Below are 19,475 nucleotides of genomic sequence, written 5' to 3'. Positions count from 1 at the left end.
GCAGCTCCAGACCTGGTACAGCTCCTCCTTGGTCACATAAGGCTTCCCTTCAGAGCTCAGGGCCCGGAAGGCGCTCTCAATCTCCTCGCTGGACTTGACGTTCTCGGTCTCACGGCTGATCATAAAGGCCATGTACTCTTGCAGGGAGACGTGGCCGTCCCTGGGGTGGGGGGCAAGATGTAGTGAGTAGGGAGGGTGCAGCAGGAGCCTTGGGCAGAGCCACTTCTGCTCCTTCCCTCACACTCACCTGTTAGGATCCACAGTGTCCAGGATGGCCTCGAACTCAGGGTCGGGCTCCCCTTCCTCCACCATGGGCAGGTCATAGCCCAGGGAGCGCAGACAGGATTTGAACTCCTGGTGGTTCAGCCGGCCGGACTTGTCCTTGTCGAAGTGTCTGTGGCAGAAAGCCGAGGCCTCAGCTCAGAGGCCCTGCTGCTGAGCCCACCTCCCCCACCCGGGAGGGCGCGGGGATACTCACTTGAACATCATGCTGAATTCTTTGAGGGCCTCCTCGGTCACTCCGGTCGTGTTCCTGGAAGGAGGAACAGGGTTAGGGACCGGGTCCTCCAGCCCAGGCAGCTAGCGACCTGTGTCCCCCGGCCCCCGCCCAGGGTAGCCGCAGGTACCTGGCCTGGATCTGCTGCTCCAGGTTGTGCTGCATGCGCATGCCCAACTGGTCGAGCTGGTCCCACTGCTGGGCCAGGCCCACGGTGCTGTGCTCCGTGTACTTGTTGTCCAGGATCAGCGCTTCCTCCATGGCCGCCCCCAGGTCTTCAATCTTCTTGAGCTGACTTCTCATAGCTCGAATCTCCTGGTGTTTGCGCTGTGGGGCGAAGGGCAAAGACACATGGGACAGGGGTTCAGGGGTTCTTGCCTAGGTCCCTGGGCTCAAACGCCTCCTCCTTAACAGCCCTCCTCAGTCTCAGCACCCCAGCCTGAGGCCTGTAGGGCTGCCTGCAAGGGCAAAGGAGGGATGGGGTGAGGCTAAAACCCTACAGCCTCAACAAAGTAAGAGGCTTCAGCGTGAGAGGCACTGATTGGGTTGACCTGCCAGGGCAACAGGATACACTGAGGACCCAACGAGCCTCTTCCTGTCCAAGCAGGGCTCCAGGCAGCAGCCTCTAAAGTGACAGCGGTCCTGGGCTGCTTTAAGGCAAGGGAGAAGGGGGGCATCCAAGCAGCCCACCTCGTCCCTGACCTGCAGCCAAAGAGGCCTGCTGGCAGGGGTGGGCAGAAGGGGCACTTACTTTGGTAGCTTCAAGCTGTGATTCGAGGGTCCCGGATTCTTCCACCATGCAGGACCTAAACACAGACACGCAATGAGGCAAGAGGCCTGATCGCGAGTGTGAAGTTAACTTTCCTCAGATTAAAGGACCTGCACTCTCAAATTCCTTTTACTGAGGGAACAAGACCTATCTACTATTGGCTATCTTTTCTTAGCAGCCCTGGGAGCCAGGGAGGGCAGGTACCGCTACTCCAATTTCAGGGCTCGGAGGCTGTGGCCCGAGCTGGCATTCACCCGCAGCTGAGGCGGGCTGAACCCCACCCGGCCTGCTCTCTGCTCCCCGGCCAGGACGCTTTCACAGGCAGCTGGCTCCTCAGGCCCAGCCAGGCTGTGACCTGGTGCCTGAGCCAAGCTGGGCCCTCGAAGGGTACCTGAGGAGCCGACTTTAAGCTCCGCTGGGACAGAGTGGGGCTGCGGCCACAGGGAGCAGGGCACCTGCACTCACTGCCCCGCCCCGACAGGAGGCCTGAGGGCGGAGGGGAGGCTGGCGAGCCGACAGCCACCCAGGGGTCCCCGGGTCTCCTTAGGTCCCCGAGGAGGGGACCCACGCTCCAGGGGAAGTGACAGCAACGGGGATGCGGTCACAGGGCCCCTCGACATGGAAACTGGGATGCCGAGGAGATCATGGCCAGATTGGTTTTGAAAACTGTTCTCATTCTGCCCAAAGGAGGGGTGACTGTGACTAAACCCCAGGTTCAGGTTCTGTCATCTAGAGACACAGCGCCAGAGGCTCCTTCCAAGGCCAAGTTCTGAAGAGCGAGGGGCCTCTGGGGAGCCTCTATCTTCCCGACATAACAGTGTGAGGTCACAGAGGCCACCAGTGAACAAAGACAAACGAGCTCACGTGCAGGGACGAGTCACACTGTGTGCGTGTCCTTCATGGGGTCTCGCCCGGCCTCCCCTGTACCCACAATGGCCCCCACCTACCCTTTTAACACCCAGCGAGCCAGCGTTAGCTCTGAAATTGCCCCAAGTTCAAAGTGCTCTAGCAAGGCAAGGCACCAGGCTTCCTCCTACCCCAGCAGGTCAGACTCACAGTCACGCCATGTCCCCCCGGGAAAAGCACACCCCCGGGACCTGGGGGCAGGAGGCTGGGTGCTGGTGCAGTGGGAGGACAGACCCCTCCTGCCCACGCGGCCGCGGGCGGTGGGTTAGTCAGAAAGCAGAGCCGCCTGGGGAAGTCAAGAGTGCATTGGTAAAACCACAGTGAGGTAAGAAGAGAAATAAGAGGAGAAAAACCTTCCAGACAGATCATCCCCAACTTCATACTGATAGACACGAATGACCCGACGATACGCTATGCTATTCAAAGAAAAGAAACCAAATGAATACACCAAAGGAAGAGAGGCAAGAGCATACCGAGACAGACACACCCCACGAGGCCCAAGCTGGCAGTGCACAGGCAGGGCCACCTGGTGCCCCGGCAGGGACCCGAACCGGTGGTCAGCCTGGGAGGGCAGGTGGCCTTGCAGGCAGGCAGGTCACGAGGGGACCGAGCAAGACGGGACAGGGCCAGGAGGAGCCACACGGTAAGGGGAGCACGGCACCTCGTGGACACAAAGACCAAGACCAGCAGACACAGCCACGGGCACTGGGCGGGGAGAGTGGACACCGGGGCAGCACACGAGCTCCAGCCGAACCTGGGGTCCCTAAATCCCCCCCTGCTCTGCCTTTAGCTGGTGCTCATCAGTGGGCACCTCCTCCTGCTGCCTCCTCTAACACCTGATGGACCTGCCTGCTGGGCCTCTGGAGCGCTAGTCTAAGCCACCATGGTCCTGGGAGACAATGCAAACGTGCCTGATCCGGGCAGAGGCCCCAGCCTGGAGAGGCCGCCCCCCCCAGGACTGGGCAGGATAGCCCTACGCCTCTCAGGGCTCCTCCCAAGCCCTCTCCCCCATCACTTAGAAACCCTGGGCCCTTACGCTTCCTATGAAGGCAAAAGATAGCCTCAGCCCTCAGGGGTCAGTGCACAGGGGGACTTAGGACGCCAGCCCGAGCCCCCTCAACACTGTCGTCCTGTCTCATCCCGTGACCTCCATGGGACTAAATATGGTCCCATCAGGCACGGGGCAAAAAGGCAGAAAAGTCCAGGGTAATCCCCACAGCTGAACGAGCACGGGGACTCTCCCAGCTCTGGCCTTTGGCCTAGTATCTCTCCCTAAAGGAACCTTTGGAACCTGAAAGGAACGTGGGAGTGGCTCCCCTTCCCGGACTGCAGGCCATCAGGGGCGGGGGTGTGGGTGCCAGGAGGGGGCGGGGCGGGGGAACGTGCAGCCCGCCCGGGACGGGAAGGCCCATCCCGGGATCCTCTGCAAGCCAGGCCACGATGGGACGAAGGGCAGAGGGACAAGCACAGGAGACACCACCACACCACGAGCCCGCAGAAATAGGAAGTCAATATTAACCCATCGAGGAGGTACGTTCTGTGGAGGCGGGATCCAAGCAGCCACAAGACAGGGCGGTGTCCGGACAGCAGCGATCGCAAGGGGCAGAGGCAGACACGAGAGAGAGAGAGAGAGAGACAAAACCAGATCATCAGTACCGCGTCGACTGGACTCTGCACCTCTGTCACCGTCACCGTGCGGGGCGGCCACGCTCAGTCCCACCCAATCCAGGACCAGCGGCTCATCTCGGGAACAGTCTCCTGGCAATGCTCCTCAGTCTGCCCACCCCTCCGGCCGCAGCCAGACCAGGCCAAGCTCCTGACCCCGGGCCTGGGCACCCGGAGCCCAGGACCGTGCTCCCAGCGGTAGGGCCGCACCTGGTCTCCTGGATCCACTGGTGGAAGGCGTTGGCATGCTGGGCGAACTCCTGGCGCAGCTTGTCATTCTCCTCCTGCCGTCGCTGCTCCTTCTGCAGCTCCAGCTCCCTTTCCTGAGGACCAAGGAGGCAAGCAGAGGATGAGATGGTCGGATGGCATCATCAACTCAACGGGCAGGAGTTCGAGCAAACTCTGGGAGACGATGAAGGACAGAGAGGCTGGGCATGCTGCACTCCATGGGGTCACAGAGTTGGACACGGCTGAGTGACTGAACAAGGAGGCAGAGGTGTGTCACCACGCCCCTTCACAGACAGGCCCGGGCTCCGCAACTGCCAGCTTGTCTTAGCATCCGATACAAACAGGAAGTAAGTTTTCTGAAGGTGGACACAAGATCCACGCCCTTGGGGGGCCAGGGAGGACGAGCTATTAACCTCAGCCCAAAGACAGCACAGAAGGCGTCTGGGAGGCATTCGGCAGCTCCACAGACCTGGGGTGGGGCGAGGGGACCCACACACGGTGACTTGTGGTAAAGGAAATCGCCCTCCATCCCTGACTGCTCGCTCCTCATGGAGGAAGGGCTTCCCTGCCAGGGCCTGGCCCTCCTGTGGGGAAGCACCTTGATGATCTTCTGTAGGTTTCTCCAGGTCTCCTCCAGGGCCTCCATGGTGAACCAGGTGTAGGGGTTGGAGGCCACGCGGAAGCTCTTGATCTGGCGGTCCAGCTCAGCCAGCTGGTTGAAGTCGGCCTGGGCCGAGCTCAACGAGGAGCGGAAGGCGTCGTGGGCCTCTCTCAAGGCCTTGATCTCTTCCAGAGAGTTGCAGCGCACCGGGTCGGTTAAGTCCTCCTCTGCGTTTTCAAACCAGCTGTTGAAGGCTGAAGCCTTTTTGGCAAAGGTCAGGAAGAGATCCTCCACCTGAAGGCAGAGGTGACCGAGTGAGCACAGCTGCAGGTATGGTGCAGGGCCGTAGGGACCATCCTCGGTGGGCGAATGGGCAGGTGGCAGTGTGGGGCCCAGAAAGCCAGGGCTCGTTCCCAGGGCATCGGGCTCGCTCGCTCACTCGCTCGCTCGGCGCTCTGCCTCCCTTCTCCCACTGCTAAGGGACCTCCACCTTTCTCCCACGTTCCCCTTTCTGGGATGTGCAAGCTCAGCATCCCAGGCGCTTTCAGAGCAGCAACCTCATGAAGACAAGGGCCCCACCTGGCTGGTTTATGTTGATCCCATGCCCCGGAGCAGAGCTGGATTTGCTGTCCATGTGTGCATAGCTGGCCAGGGCCGCGCTTACCTTGCGGAAGTGACTCTGTGCCTCCAGCAGCTTCTTCTTCCGGGTGGCCGAGTTGGCCAGGAGCTGGCTCCACCTCTTCATGAGGGCAGCATGGCGGGCCTCGATGGCCTTGGACTGAACGTGCTTGGCGGCCAGCAGCTGATCTTTGAGGGCAGTGATGTTGGCGATGCCCTCCTGCTGGAAGGCCTGCAGGCCAGCATCGAAGGTTTCCTGGAAGGAGGGGTGAGAAGGCAGGGACCGCATGGGGGCGAGAGAGACGACTGCGCTCTGTCCAGCACCCTGGCTGGGATGGCAGCCTCAAGTCCCCACCTTCCCCTGACACTGGGTCAAACCTGGCCACTTTTCTGCATCTCCTCAGACCACAAGTCCTGTGGCAGCTCCTCCTCATCCCCGCTTTTAGCCTGGGGCTGATGCACAAGGGCGGACTCGCCCCACTACCTCTGCCAAGAATGCCCACCTGGCCCTCCCTTGACCATTCTCAAATCATCCACCGTGATCTAGCTTAGATGTTGTCTCCTCTGGGGAGATGCTCCGATCAACCCTCACCTGCTGGAAACCAAGGCAGACCCTGCTTGGGTGAGGCCCACACCCTGCGGTGCTCAGCCTTGTTAGCACCCAACAGGCTGCAGCTCAGAGGCCTCGTCTGAGAGCGTCCTGAGGACCAGGCTCTCACCAGTCATTCCCAGGGCCTAACATAACACAGTCAAAAAAAACATGCTGACCATCATTCACTCACCAGAGAATACTATGTGAGTAAAATCCAATCATCAGTCAAATAGCTGTGACTGACCTGTTTGGTGAGGAGAGTTTGGACAGAAGACAGATCTCGACCATAATCATCTGTCTTCAAGCTGTTCTCCTTTTCACCTGGAAAACCAAGCAAGAGTAATCAACCACCCTGTCTCAATTTAAGAAATAAATTAAAAACAACAACAAACCAAAAGACAAGAACACCCAGGCATCTACTGTCTTGCTTACATTTAAATTCCAGTACTCCTGACAGCAGTCTCTGAACACACCTGAGCTGGCTCCTTCCCGCATCCAGGCCCCTCCTCTACGTCCCTGATGAAGAGGTCCCTCTTCCAGCCTGTGCTGGATGTGGTTCAGTTGCTACTTATGAGACAGCAATTACCAGGGTCACGTGGGTCCTGAAATCAGCGCAGTCCCCTTGCCAGGGGGGTGGACCACAAACACTCTGGACCCGTGTAGCTCAGGGGGCAGTGCTGATGCAGGCTGGTCCTGCTGGTGTTGCCCTTGTGCTGTGACGCTCAGGACCTTCGTTTTGTTAACCCCCACACTGGCCCGGGGCATTGCTGAGGCCCGGCTCTCTGCCTCAGGACCCTGTCTCCTGCTGTTACTAGTGGTCTTCCCAGGGGAGAGGGTCTCTGGTATGCCCACATCCCGCCGGTTTCTTCTCCACAGAAGAAGATCATTTGCTCAGGAGGGAACGAGATTCCAGCAGCACCGAGGCTACGCTTACCGATCCAGGACTCCACCACATCGGCTTTCCAGTTGAACTGGAGGAAGGCCGAGTTCTCGTCGAGCTTGGCCTTCCTCTGGGAGGCAGCCTTCTCCAAGTCTGACACTTTCCCGTTCAAGCCCTTCATCTTGGAAGAGATGTTCTCCTCATGGTGATTGTTCTAGGACACGGAGAAGGCAGCCGCCATCAGTCCTGCCCCTGCCGTGGTGACCCAATCTGCACCCCGCGCTGCCCGGCAGGCTCGAAGCTCCTCAGATGGGCCGCGCCCCCTCTGCTCCCCGCCCCGAGGATGCGCGGAGGCTTTTCTGAGAACACCACAGAGTAAGAGTCTTACAGAGATGAGCACTAAGCAGTGCCACTCCTGCAAGTAATAATGCGGATGTGATAAAATGTTCGGTCACAATGAGGTCCTCACTCATATTATTTTTGATACCAAAAAATGAGAAAAAGCCAAAATAATTATGACTTACTGGCTACTATGTGTATCCCATAAAAACAATGTCTCACAACAATATTTTCACACTGTGGATATTAAAATGTATTAAGCTCCAATCACTTTGATTCAGTCTTGGTTAGAACTGTATGTGAAAACACAAACTGTTAAGTCAGCATAAGATTTAAAAAGAAGCTCAGGGAGCAAATGAAGACTGTTGTTGGCAACCGTGCACCAGGCTCTTTGCCAGGAGATCAAAGAACACTGGAGAGCGCCATCTTACAGGCTTAAAGGACAGAGAATGCTGGCGCGGGCGCACGAGTGTGCTGAGTCCTGCACGTGCCTCGTCTTTGTGGACACTGGTCTGTATCTGAAATTAGCCTCTATCAGGTTATCTGCCCATGAGGGCAAGAAGTAAAGCTCCTCAGCAAACATGGATTTTAACTACACTGTTACCACAACACCAGGAGCAAACCTCTCATCTGATCGCCAGGGCAAATTCTGTGATGAGCAATCTTACTCACTCATGACATGTTTGTGATGGGAAATCAGAGTTGGTAGAAGTCATCTGTCTTGCGGAGCTCATGACAGATTGAGGGCACTGCATTTAGCCTGGATTTCAACCTGGGAGTGACCTCACTTCACTGCTACTGAGAAAGTCCAAGATATCTCCCTTATTTTTTGCTTTCACCCTAAAAGGCTGTTTGAATGCAATGAACCTTGAGTTTTAACAGATGCGTTTGTCCAATGTCCGAGAGATCAGCCGGGTTTTACCCTCGATGTATACCAATCCAACAGGTGCCATTTAACTTTGTGGGTGGCTCTGCATGAGGAGAGTGTCTGGTGCGGGGGTGGGTCCGACCCGGAGGTGTCAGCTGGGGCCATCTCTGGTGGGGGCTTTAGGGGTGACGACCTGTGTGTTCTACCACCTCTATAAAGAGCTGAATTCCTGGAGAAGAAACTAGAAGAGCAGCCCCATGGCAATGCCAGTGTCCCAAAAGGACTAGCAAGTCTACTGTTTTGCCTAATTAAGGCAGAAAAATTCAAGTGCTGCAAAGTCAGCTTTACTTGTTGACTTCAGAAGAGGAGGGGATTTCCCTGGTGGTCCAGTGTCTAAGACTAAGCTCCCAATGCAGGGGGCCCCCTGGTCAGGGGACTAGATCCCATATGCTGCAACTAAGAGCCTGTACGCTGCCACTGAAACCCAGCAAAGCCAAATAAATAAATATTAACAAAAAAAGAAGGAGGGCTATCCAGTTAATCATGGAATACAGGGATGCAACTGCTATTGGGAAGAGAGACCAGGCTCACCTTCTTAACCAGGTCCTGGCCGTTGGTGCAGACGTCATTCACTCGGTCCTTGTGGACAGTGAAGTCCGTCTCGAAGGCTTCGTGTTTCTTCAGCAAGCCCTGCAGTGGAAGCAGCCAAGCCAACTCCTGAGAGCCTGGCATAGGTGGTGGGCAGGACTACAGAGGAGCAGGACTAGGGGTGCCCTCACAGGGACCCCAGTCAGCTGGGGCAAAGACGACAATGGATACAGAATAAACTGGAAATCATAAAGTGTTAAGCGTGACTAGAGGTGGGTGGACCAGGGAAGGCCTTTCTGAAGAGGTGAAGCTCTTGCCAGTCAACCAGCACAGGCCTTCTGTTCCCTGGAGAGCACAGAATGGACACGGAGGAACCTTCAGATAAGTACCAACTGAACAGTGATGCCTGCCCTAAGATTTAACTCAAGCATGTCTCCTGGGGACCTTCAAAGTCTCGTCTTTCCCTCCACACAGCTGAAGCACTGGAGACAGTGCCCCTTGTGTCGGCTTTCAGGAAACTCAGCAATGCAGAGGACAGGAGACCACTGCCTGCTTCTCCCATCTACCTGCATCCCCCGACCACCTGGGAGGATTCCCACTGGCAGAAGCGTGGCTCAGGTGCCGCTTCAACCATCGGGAATGCATACTCTGCTTCCACAACTGGGGGCACGGATGGAGGAACACTCACTACAAAGTACCACTCCTCTTACGAAGAGGGGAGCCAGGCTGCTCTGTCCCACAGGCCAGGCCTTAAAGCCCCTGCAGCCTTGCCTTGGCCTCTGTTACCGCCGCCCACAGAAGCTGATCTAACCTTGTTGGACAGTGAGAGGCCACTGAGACGTCCCAGTCAGAGCCACGTGAATGACGTCACCACGGACTTCTCAGCCCAGTGACCCTTTGCCTCAGTGCAGTTGTGTGAGCGGTCCCAGGGAGAGCAGCTGAGAAAATGCCCATTAATTCAGATTCACGGGGAAGAAACTGCTCTCTTTAGTGTTGTTCCACAGCAATGGCTAACCAAGGTACTGAGGAGGTGTGTTGTGGGTTGAACTGTGTGTTCAAGATACCAAGTCCTAACCCAGCACCTAGGAATGTGGAAACAAGGTCTTTGCAGATGCGACTGACTTAAGACGTGGGTGTCCGGGTGGCCCTAATCCAGTATGACTGATGTCCCACGTGTATGAGAAGAGGGGAATCCGAATATGGACACACCCAGAGAGAATGCCATGGAAAACACAGAAGGAAGACCAGCAGCCCTGGGAGAGCAGGACAGAGACGGAGCTCCACTGCTATAAGCCGAGCTCCCGGAGCTGGAGGAGGCAGCAAAGTGGAACAGCAGGCCCTACTGACACCTTGATCCCGGACCTCTGGCTCCCCAAACTAAGACAAAACAAGCTCCTGTAGTTTTTAAAGCCACCTAGCTTGTGGTAATTGTTAAGGCAGTCACAGGACACTGAAGAGGTCCCGGCAACCTGTGGTGATGATACCAGAGATACTGCTGGGCTGACAACAGGGTTCCTTCCAAGAACCCCATGAGTCGAGGCAGACAGAATCACCCCAATTCTGTCTACACAAAGGCGAGAGTCTCTGACACGGGCTCCTGAGGACTGAGAGTCGCCAAGGAGACCTTGCCTGACAGCTCTGAATGCTCTCCTGGTAAAAGCATGGCCACTGAGCAAGCAGGCGAAAAGGGTGGTCAGCGGGCAGCAGCCCCGGTCTCTGACCTGGATGGCAGCAAGAGTGTCTCCATAATCTTCACTGGCCACCAGGGTCATCTTCTCATTGATCCAGGCTTCCTCCTCCTCCACGTTGGCTACAAACTGCTGATATTCCAAAGATTCTTCTAGCCGCTGGCCCCTAATTGCAGGGAATAGTTAAAAAAATCAGCCATAAGTTCCTCTAACTTGGACGCTTAAAAACATGAGTGCTGTGTGGGTTGTAAATGGTTCATTCAAGCCCTTCTCCTCCTCCTAACATGAAACAGCCAGTGCTGATGAAACAGGAAGCTCTAGAACCATATGTGGGGTCCAGCTCGGGACTACACGGAAGGGGACCAGCTCAGCCTGGGGCTGTCAGAGACGCTTCTGAAGCAAGGTGGCTGTGGCACGGTGCACCCCAGGAAGAGGTCCCGAAGGGCTGGAGGGCCCAGAGCCCTGAGCAAGCCCCACCCACTGTGCCCCCAGCCCACTCACCGGGCAGCTGCCAGCTGCTTCAGCTCCTTCCAGTGCTCCACGAACTGCGCCAGGCGCTGCTGAATCTCCTCCTTCCCGATGGTGTTGTCATCAGACAGCTTCTTTCCAGTGTCCAGGACACCCTGACGGGCGAGAGCAATTAGACTCACAGTGGTCGCGCCTGCTCCTTCATGCTTCCAGGAAAGGGTCTCAAAATCCGATTCAGACTTTCCCCACCGCTCTCTGGGACGAGGGGCTGTAAACACTGCAGAGACCTTAGCAAGACGAGCTTGTCTAGGCCCATTCAGCCAGGAGGCGCCCCCTCACCTGAATGGCCGGCTCGTGGGCAGCCAGCTCTGCTTCCAGCCGTTTGTGCTTCTTCCTCAGGTTCTGGACGCCCGTCAGGTCACGGCCGTAGTCCTCTGAGCTCACCAGCAGCTTCTTTTCCCTGGACAACACAGGTAGGCAGTCAGCCTCCGTGTCAACTGGAGCTGCGTGGTCACAGAGCTGTGACGTTCACAGACCCCACGGTCTCCTTCCTGCGCCTACCCACCCCTTCAGGAGCGTCTGCGCCACTCTTCTAGGGAACAAAGCCTCCACTTCCCAATGCAGAGTCCACGCACGCCTCAAGGAGCACCCACTGTGCGCGGCTCTGCAAGGGCTGCAGGAGAACAGGAGGAGCCACTGCGGACACCCCATCAATCCCACCTTATCAAACATACGCCTACCCCAGGTGGCGCCATGTGATGATGCTACTAGAAACAGCTTTCTTTAAACAACTCTTTTTTTTTTTTAATTTTGGCCTCATTGTGTGGCACATGGGATCTTCGATCCTGGACCATGGATAAAAACTGTACCCTCTGAAGTGGAAACGCCAAGTCTTAACTGCTCGACTACCAGGGAAGTCCCATAAATAGCTTTTTAAGGAAGTGAGGAATTGAGAGGATCTTGGCAAAAAGAGAATCGGGTAGCAGAGAATGAGATGGCTGGAAGCCATCACCAACTCAATGGACATGAGTTTGAGCAAACTCCAGAAGCTGGTGAAGGACAGGGATGCCTGGTGTGCTGCAGTCCATGGCGTCACAAAGAGTCGGACATGACAAAGTGACTGACAATCAACAATCACAATCTGTCCTTAAAAATGGTCTGTTTACATGCTCTTTCATCTGAAAAAAGTACACTACAATTCTGGGGGCGGGATGATAAAAACAAACCACAGCAAATTTCCCTTACCCCAAGCAGCAGTCTTCCCCAGGTGGACCTCACTAACGTTACCAGTCACCAGACACCAGGAGGGGAAGCAGAGACGTCCCACCACAGGCGTGCGGCAAGGCTGGGCTGAGCTGGGCCCGGAATCTGACCCATGTCCGCCTCGCCACCAGGGTCCAGGAGAGAATGAACCCCAGGGTTCCTAAGGCTCTGGGGACGCCGAGCGGGAGCACGTACTTGATCCAGGACTCCTCATCATCCATGTCCCGGAAAAACTGGTGCAGGCGGTGGGACTCATTCAGCCTAGCTCGCCTCGAGGCGGCCATGCTCTTGATCTTCTGGAAACGGCCGTTGATGGCGTCCCGCTTGTCCTTCACCTGGGAGGTGTCGAAGGCGCTGCTGGTCATCAGGCTGTCCGCCTGGCTGTTGAGGTCCTTCAGGCGGTCCTGGGGCCAGGGACACGGCAGAGGGTCAGAAATCTGGGTCTCCCAAGAGCATTTGCTTGTGAATCAGAACTTCTTCACTGAGGGGCTGGTTTAGGGGTGTGGACCCCTGGGGCTCTAAGAGATCAAAACTATTTTCACAACAATACAAAAACATCTGCCTTTTTCTTCTCTTTTACTGCATGAACATTTGCACTCATGGTGCAAAACCCACAGCGGAGGTGCCACTGCTCAAGTCAGTGGCAAACTATGAGCAGAAATCTGATTCTTCACTGCTACCACTTTTCAGCAAAAACCGCTCTTTCACTTAAGCACATCCTTAAACAAGAAGCCAAGTTGTTAATTTTATTACATATCCATCTTTGAGTACGTGTCATTTTCATATCCTATCTGATAAAATGGGGAACCCACACAAAGTACTTCTGTGGGTGCTGAAGTCCATGACTGTCCAAAGGAGAAGCACGTTCCGAGCTGAACTGGCCACTTCTTTCACAGACCATCATTTTCACTCGGAAGAACGGCCAATAAACTATGGTCATTCTTAACTTTGGGAGTGACAAATACTTTATCGCGGATGAATAAAGTGAACCTGTCACTTTAAAGAAAACTGAGTTTATTGCTAATGATAAAATTCAAACTTTCCTGAGAAAATTAGAATTCTGGACAATTGGCATCCACCTCCAGGAGCCTGACAACTTTCAGACACCTGAAGACCTTTTCCCCCTTGAGACTGACTCTAAAGGACCTGGTGCATTCGGGGAAGGACAGCAATGTTCATCCCTGAGTCTCAGAGCCATTTTATACTCTAAACTACTTCTGACAGCTCGTAGGACAGTTTATACAGATTTTACATGTCAACATTTGCCATTAAAAATTAAACGAATGGTTACATTTAAAAAAATGTTTAAGTCAAAAAAATCTCAGCACGTTGCCTACTGTGTGTTTTCATTTACATGACACTCTCTAATGACGAACTAGAGACGGCGAGCAGAGCAGCAGGTGCCGGGGGCCTTCGCACTCCCAGAACAGGGTCTGTATCTTGAATTTGGTGGTAGTGACGCAGATCCACACACTTAATACGACTGCGTGGAACTATGTGCATATACTCACAGAAACAAAACTGAATGCATACAAAAACTGTGAGGCCAAATAAGGTCTATGAATTGTAGCAAAGTAAGATAACTGAAAAACTGTATTAACCCGGTTAAAATAAACCCATCACAAGTTAATGTAAGTAACATATCTTATGCATAATTTCTCACTTTTGCATGTATAATACCCCAGACCGTTGCCTGGGCACCACTCTGCTCACCTCGTGGGCAGAGATATCTGCCTCCAGCAGCTGATGTTTTTTTAGCAAGTTGTTCACAGAAGCCAGGTCTTTGCCATAATCCTCAGAGGCCAGCAGGGCTTCCACCTGGGAGTCAAAGGGGAGATCACTGTTGGCTACAAACGTCTGTCCACCCGCTGCTGCTCTGACTTGGTGTGACCAGCCCCACTGCCCACGCCTTCCCTGTCAGGCACAGACTCAAGGGCCCGTGAGTGTGAACACGCCAGCTGCCTTCACTGGGGCATAGTGGTGGAACACACAGCAGCCCCACTTTCCTAGGGGGAACCTCCCTTGGGCAGAAAGCATCGGTGTGCCTGACAGCACAGGAACGGCATTGGAACACTTTAATTATGCCCTCACTCCGTGATGGTCTGAGGCAGTTATTCAAACGTTCACAAAGAGTTTTTCATGACTTGAAATAACACTACCAATACATACCAACGATAAATTACTCATGGGCTCAAATACACACAGAGCCACGGCTACACAAAAACTCCTGGAAATAAGTGTGGACCAGATGTATATAGAACAGTGGTCTCTAAAATTTTCTCTTTAGGCTTTCTATACTCTCTACACTGTCTATAGAGACTATGACTAACTCCAGCTTCCTGGCCCTTCACTGTCCTATTTCCACCTGGGCGCAGGCTTGGGGGAGCGGCCTGCACACAAACCCTACCACCTCCTCCTATTCGCATTCTTTGCGGAGACAAGTGATCCAGATCTACATCTCACACAGATAAGCTCTCTCTTCTCTACACGTTCCCTCCCTCTGCTTAGAAACCCGCCGGAGCACACAGCTCACACCTGACAAGGAAGATTCCTATTAAAGGGGATGTCGGCGAGAGCCCTGCCTGTTCACAGAAGCCCCTGGGGGGAAGGGAGCCGCAGCGTCACCTCAGACCCCCCCTGGTGGGAGAGAGCCTGGTGTCACCTCAGAGAGCCAGAAGTCGAAGTCCTTGATGCCAGTGTTGAAGTTCTGCTGCTTGTTGGCTTCTTTCAGCTTCTGGCTCTTCTCAGCCGACTTCTGCACCAGGAACTGCCACTGGTCAGCTAAGGCGGCCAGCCGGGCCTAGGCGAGAGAAGCAAGTCGTCAGAGACAGGCAGCCCCACAGCCAGCGCCCTGTTGGGAAGCCCTCCTCAGCGAGGTTGATGAAGAGGCTTACAGGCGCTGCTCTCGCTAGCACCATCAGCAGCGCAGACTGAAACCTGGATACTTTCCTAAGACTGAGTTTCAGAGTCACCATCAAGCAGACTCTAATGCTGACAGTGAAGTCCAGCGCCTCTTCTTTCCCGGCCAGGAGGAGGGGAGCTGGGGCCCATACCTTGACGGCATCCTCGCTGCCGGCGCAGGCCCCGCGGTCAATGAGGGAGTTGCCCATGTCGATGACCCCGCGGATCCGGTCCGCATTGGCGTGCAGTTCTGCCTCGAAGGCCTGGTGCTTCTGATGCTTGCTCTGAAAACACCAAAACAAACCCCCCCCACTGGCTTTCAAAACCAGGTCCTGTGAGGCAGTGTCTTCAGGAATAAGGGGTTCTCAGAAAGGAGTGGTAGCGAACTTAGAGAACTAGGGGCAGGCAGCAACGCTTTTCTAGAGGCAGTCACAGAATCTGTGAGAAACGCTTCTGGAGTCAGTCTGGTGGGAGTTCAGAGAGAGCGAAGGCACCAGCTCAGGAGCAGGTGAGCTCACTCAACTCCTGAATCAGAGTGAAATTCTACAAGCAAACGCTTTCCAACACTTTTGCAGGAAGTGGCAATGGCCAATTGTAGTTCTCAATCTACCTGTGCATCAATTTCTACGCACGGCTTCCTCCCTAGGGACAGAAGCTCTAGGGAATAACACATCTGGCCTCTCATCACCTAGGGTGGCAGTCCCCATGACACCAGGCATACGAGGGTGAGCCTGCCCCACCATCCAGAGAGAACCCTGAAGCTGCCGCAGAACTGGGCTTTCCCAGCTTCTCCTTCGGCAGTGGTCATCATTCAAAACTCCTGGATTTATCAAAATCCAGGCTTGACTGTAGGTAAGAGCTTCATTTTGCTAGAAAAGAGGGCTGGAAGAACGATGGGCATCTGAGGGGCAGGGGCCTGACAGGGAACTTAAAACCCTGCCGAGATACAAGCTGCAGGGGCACCACAGGAGACAACCGAAAGGACACAGCTGTGGGACGCTCTGGGTGAGAAACGCAGGGCCTCGGGCGAGGATGACATCCAGGGAAAAATAAAAGGAAAAAAGCAGTGCAACTGGGGAAGGATTCTGCATCACATGTTTCATTTCAGGGGCAGCAACTGTCAGAAGATGGAGGCACGTGGCTGGTGAAATGCAGTGCCAACATAAAGCATCCTGGCCACATACTACTAACACTCAAGCCCAACTACAGAACAAAAAAGGTCTCAGATGCCCACATACCCTAACAAGAGCCCAGGTCCCCTCTTTTCCTGATTGCTATTCGGCTCAATTCCCATCCATTTAAGCCACTTCTAAGCTACATTTTGACTATAAAGTCTTTCGCTGCCCCTTTGGTGATGTCCACTCTGATCTTAAGCTCTCAAACCAGGCTTCTCGGAGACTTAGAAGCGTTATCACCTGCTACTTTGTGGACCTCTCGCTGTCCCTCTCCAGTGACCAGCACTTCTGGACAAAAGGTCACACGGGCAACGAAACTCTCCTAGCTGGCTCTGCCCCCATCCACCGAGAGCCCTGAGTCCACGCCAAGAAGAGCCCAAACTTAGAGAAAAGTAATTTTGTTTTAAAACAGTGCATCTTTGGAAAGAAAGCAGTTCACTGCTGCCCCCCAAATCAAACACTGTACAGAACCTGCCTAAGTGATGAGCCGGGCGTGGGGAGGGAGGAGAAAGGGAAGGGCTCAGGCTAATTACAACAGAGAAAGCCACATCCCACAGGGACACTTGGATGGAGTGTGATGGATGATTAGAAACGAAAAGCACGGATGAAGAAGACACCAGCAGACTGTGACCATGATTATGAGAATCTATACACAAGAGCACAGACAATGGAGCTCATTTAACTAAAACTCTTTAAGAAAACATAAAACTTACCAGCAGCTTGGAAAGCTACAAAAACAGATTAAAATAACAAGAGTTCAGTACACAAGAGTTCAGTACACTGATGTGAATATGCAATATCACCTATTCAACAGAAACTGTCATACTTCCCCTGGGAAGGCCAGCATTTGGAAACAGCAGTTTTAAGGGGGCCTTTTCTATAGCTCTAACGCAGGCACAGCCTCAGCAGCGTCAAGTGACGGAAGCAGCTTCTTAACTGGCTCTCATCATTTAGGGGAGGTCTTCCCACCGGTTCACTTACTAAAACAATTTTCTTGGCATTACTGTGGGTAGAAGGAGGTACCTAGAGATAACTCTCCCTTCTAAAGATGCCTTATTTTTAGCAAGAGCTACTCAGGAGCACAGGCTACTTCGGAGACACACACCTCGTGGGTTCAGCTCACCTGGATGTTGGTGGGGTCCTTATATGACTCATCACTTGCAGTCTGTAATTTTTCACTGATCCAAGCTTCAATCTCGTCTACATCCCGGCTGAACTGCTGGAGGGTCTGTGACTCTCCCAGCTTTGACCTCTTCTCAATCATCTGAGCTTTTAGACGGCGCCACCTGAGAAGGTGGAACCGAGAGCAAAAGTGAGCACCCCAAGGAGGTAGTCAGGCCGGGGCTCTCACACAAGTGCAGCAGGACCCGTCAGCTGCACCGACCACCCACCTGTCCAGAACCTCATTGCGCCGGCTGGAGATGTCGCCTTTGGCGTAGTGGCCACCAGCGATGAGCTGGTCAGCAAAGGACTGCAGGGCAGCAATCTTCTCCTCCTGTCGGCAAAGAGAATCGTAAGGTCAGGGCGGGCAAGACGACTGCAGGTCCGAGAAGAGAACGGTTATTTTGGGTGACTAGCTGGTGACGGGATCAGAATACACCGACACTTTAGAAGCAACAGTGTAAAAAGCCAGAGGAAAGCTTGATTTCAATCATTATTAGAGTAGAGTTTAACTCAAGAAGGTGCCAGGTCATGCTGGGGTGGGGCCGGGGTTTGAACACCAGCAGACATCACAAATGAACTAGGCTTCATCACCTATGAGACGTAGTCCACTGGAAAAGGGAAATTGGGCTTCACAGGGAATTAATTCCTGGGCGGTCCCATGGTTAAGACTCTATGTTTCCAATGCAGAGGGCACAGGTTCAACCCCTGGTAGAGGAACTAAGATCCTACATGACTCAAGGAGTGGCCAAAAAAATTTAGGCTTCACAGAAAAAGATCATCAGATTTTCAACAAAACGGTTTACAAGCCAAAGACTTTTGTAACTTTCTGGTTCCTCTTCATATATGCACTTACCTACCCACAAATTTGTTTTTCTTCCCTTTCACTATAAAAAATTTCCCCTGTGGCATCTGTTCTCAAAATCTTTAAAATGCCAGAATTTATATACAAAGTTTAAAAAAACTATTTACGTATGTCACTTTTTCTAGACTGCACAGGTTTCACTAGACCCAGTGGGGACTACACTGCTTCCTGTGCAGTCACCACCAAGTGCTTTATTCATGTGTTTCTTCTGGCTGTGCGGGGTCTCTGCTGCTGCACGTGGGTTTTCTCTAGTTGTGTGTGGGATTCTCACTGCAGTCACTTCTCTTGTTGCGGAGCACAAGACTCTAGGCGCTCGGGCTTCAGCAGCTGTGGCACATAGGCCATAGGCTCAGTAACTACAACTCGTGGGCTTAGCTGCCCCACGGCGTGAAGAATCTTCCAGACCAGGGAGTGAACCCACGTCCCCTGCATTCACAGGCAGATTTCTATCCACTGCGCCACCAGGGAATTCCCACCACCAAGTATTCTAATTCGAGGAAGTTGCCAAAGCTCTCCAGCCGAGTTAAGCAAACAGAAGCTATCTTTGGTTCTAATCACTGACAGCAGGCAAAGAGAACACGCCAACAGAGACAGAAGACATCAATCTGGGAAAACCCAGCTACAGGATCTAAGGTGCAAAGGCCTTCTTGCTGTTGTCTAGTTGCTTAGTTGTGTCTGACTCTTTATGACCCCATGGACTGTAGCCCACCAGACCCCTCTGTCTGTGGGAATTTTCCAGACAAGAATACTGCAGTGGGTTGCCACTTCCTCCTCTGGAGGATCTTCCTGACCCAGGGGTCAAACCAGTCTCCTGCACAGCAGGTGGATTCTTTACCGCCGAGCCACTGGGGAAGCCCCTACCTGGACATTAATTGCTTTATCAAAGTCCTCGTGTTTTTTGATCAGAGCCTCCACACTGTCTAGTGAGTCCCCTTTGTCTTCTGTGTTCAGAAAGGCCTCTCGGGCAGCCATCCAGTTCTCGGCCTGCTCGCAATCCCGATGGAACAGCTAAAGAAGGGGAGAGGGATGTGAGGAGACAAGGAGCCTCTGGCACAAAACACCTGGTCTGAAATCCTGTGGCAAACAGGAAGCTACCATCCAGAGCAGGTACCTGCAATTCAAGGCACTGATCCAGCATCATCCTGCGCTGGACCCAGGCCTTCTCAAGGTCTGCACGCTCCTGGTCTAGAACATCGAGCTTCTCCTTGATCTCGGGGCTGGCGTAGTGCCCATGAGCCAACAGCTGCTGCCCAAACTGCTCGAATGCCTGGAAAGTGCCAGCTCTGGCATCAATTTCTGTCCGGTGTTCCTGCCAAGAGGAGGGAAGGGATTAGGTAACTGGCAGGAGGAGCTGCCCACTCTCACATCAACCACTAAAGTCCTCCTGGCCTGGCAGGGTCACCA

General features: G+C 54.0%; 1 protein-coding gene across 10 annotated transcripts in view; it reads right to left on the bottom strand.

Annotated features, from left to right (window-relative positions):
* Positions 1–19,475, bottom strand: part of SPTAN1 (spectrin alpha, non-erythrocytic 1) — a 58,330-nt gene that overhangs the window by 771 nt on the left and 38,084 nt on the right. For 4 of the 10 annotated variants that reach the window (XM_070799365.1, XM_070799363.1, XM_070799366.1 and 1 more), the window contains 25 exons: positions 19,183–19,380; positions 18,933–19,079; positions 17,437–17,540; positions 17,169–17,331; positions 16,759–16,773; positions 15,023–15,154; positions 14,632–14,769; positions 13,683–13,787; positions 12,165–12,373; positions 11,046–11,166; positions 10,740–10,861; positions 10,272–10,404; positions 8,554–8,652; positions 6,810–6,969; positions 6,120–6,196; positions 5,330–5,539; positions 4,663–4,959; positions 4,047–4,159; positions 3,691–3,708; positions 2,525–2,587; positions 1,248–1,302; positions 627–823; positions 479–532; positions 248–394; positions 13–160 (listed from right to left, as the gene is read on the bottom strand). In XM_070799365.1, the coding sequence (XP_070655466.1) occupies positions 13–160; positions 248–394; positions 479–532; positions 627–823; positions 1,248–1,302; positions 2,525–2,587; positions 3,691–3,708; positions 4,047–4,159; positions 4,663–4,959; positions 5,330–5,539; positions 6,120–6,196; positions 6,810–6,969; positions 8,554–8,652; positions 10,272–10,404; positions 10,740–10,861; positions 11,046–11,166; positions 12,165–12,373; positions 13,683–13,787; positions 14,632–14,769; positions 15,023–15,154; positions 16,759–16,773; positions 17,169–17,331; positions 17,437–17,540; positions 18,933–19,079; positions 19,183–19,380 (3,225 nt within the window). The remainder of the gene's footprint in view (positions 1–12; positions 161–247; positions 395–478; positions 533–626; positions 824–1,247; positions 1,303–2,524; positions 2,588–3,690; positions 3,709–4,046; positions 4,160–4,662; positions 4,960–5,329; positions 5,540–6,119; positions 6,197–6,809; positions 6,970–8,553; positions 8,653–10,271; positions 10,405–10,739; positions 10,862–11,045; positions 11,167–12,164; positions 12,374–13,682; positions 13,788–14,631; positions 14,770–15,022; positions 15,155–16,758; positions 16,774–17,168; positions 17,332–17,436; positions 17,541–18,932; positions 19,080–19,182; positions 19,381–19,475) is intronic. The other 6 variants (XM_019970958.2, XM_019970964.2, XM_019970960.2 and 3 more) reach the window with 4 other exon arrangements.

This window comes from Bos indicus, chromosome 11, assembly GCF_029378745.1.
Source record: "Bos indicus isolate NIAB-ARS_2022 breed Sahiwal x Tharparkar chromosome 11, NIAB-ARS_B.indTharparkar_mat_pri_1.0, whole genome shotgun sequence".
In the NCBI taxonomy this organism is placed as follows: Eukaryota; Metazoa; Chordata; class Mammalia; order Artiodactyla; family Bovidae; genus Bos; species Bos indicus.
The sequence above is the reverse complement of the archived record's forward strand: the minus strand, read 5'-3'. Positions and strand labels throughout refer to the sequence as shown.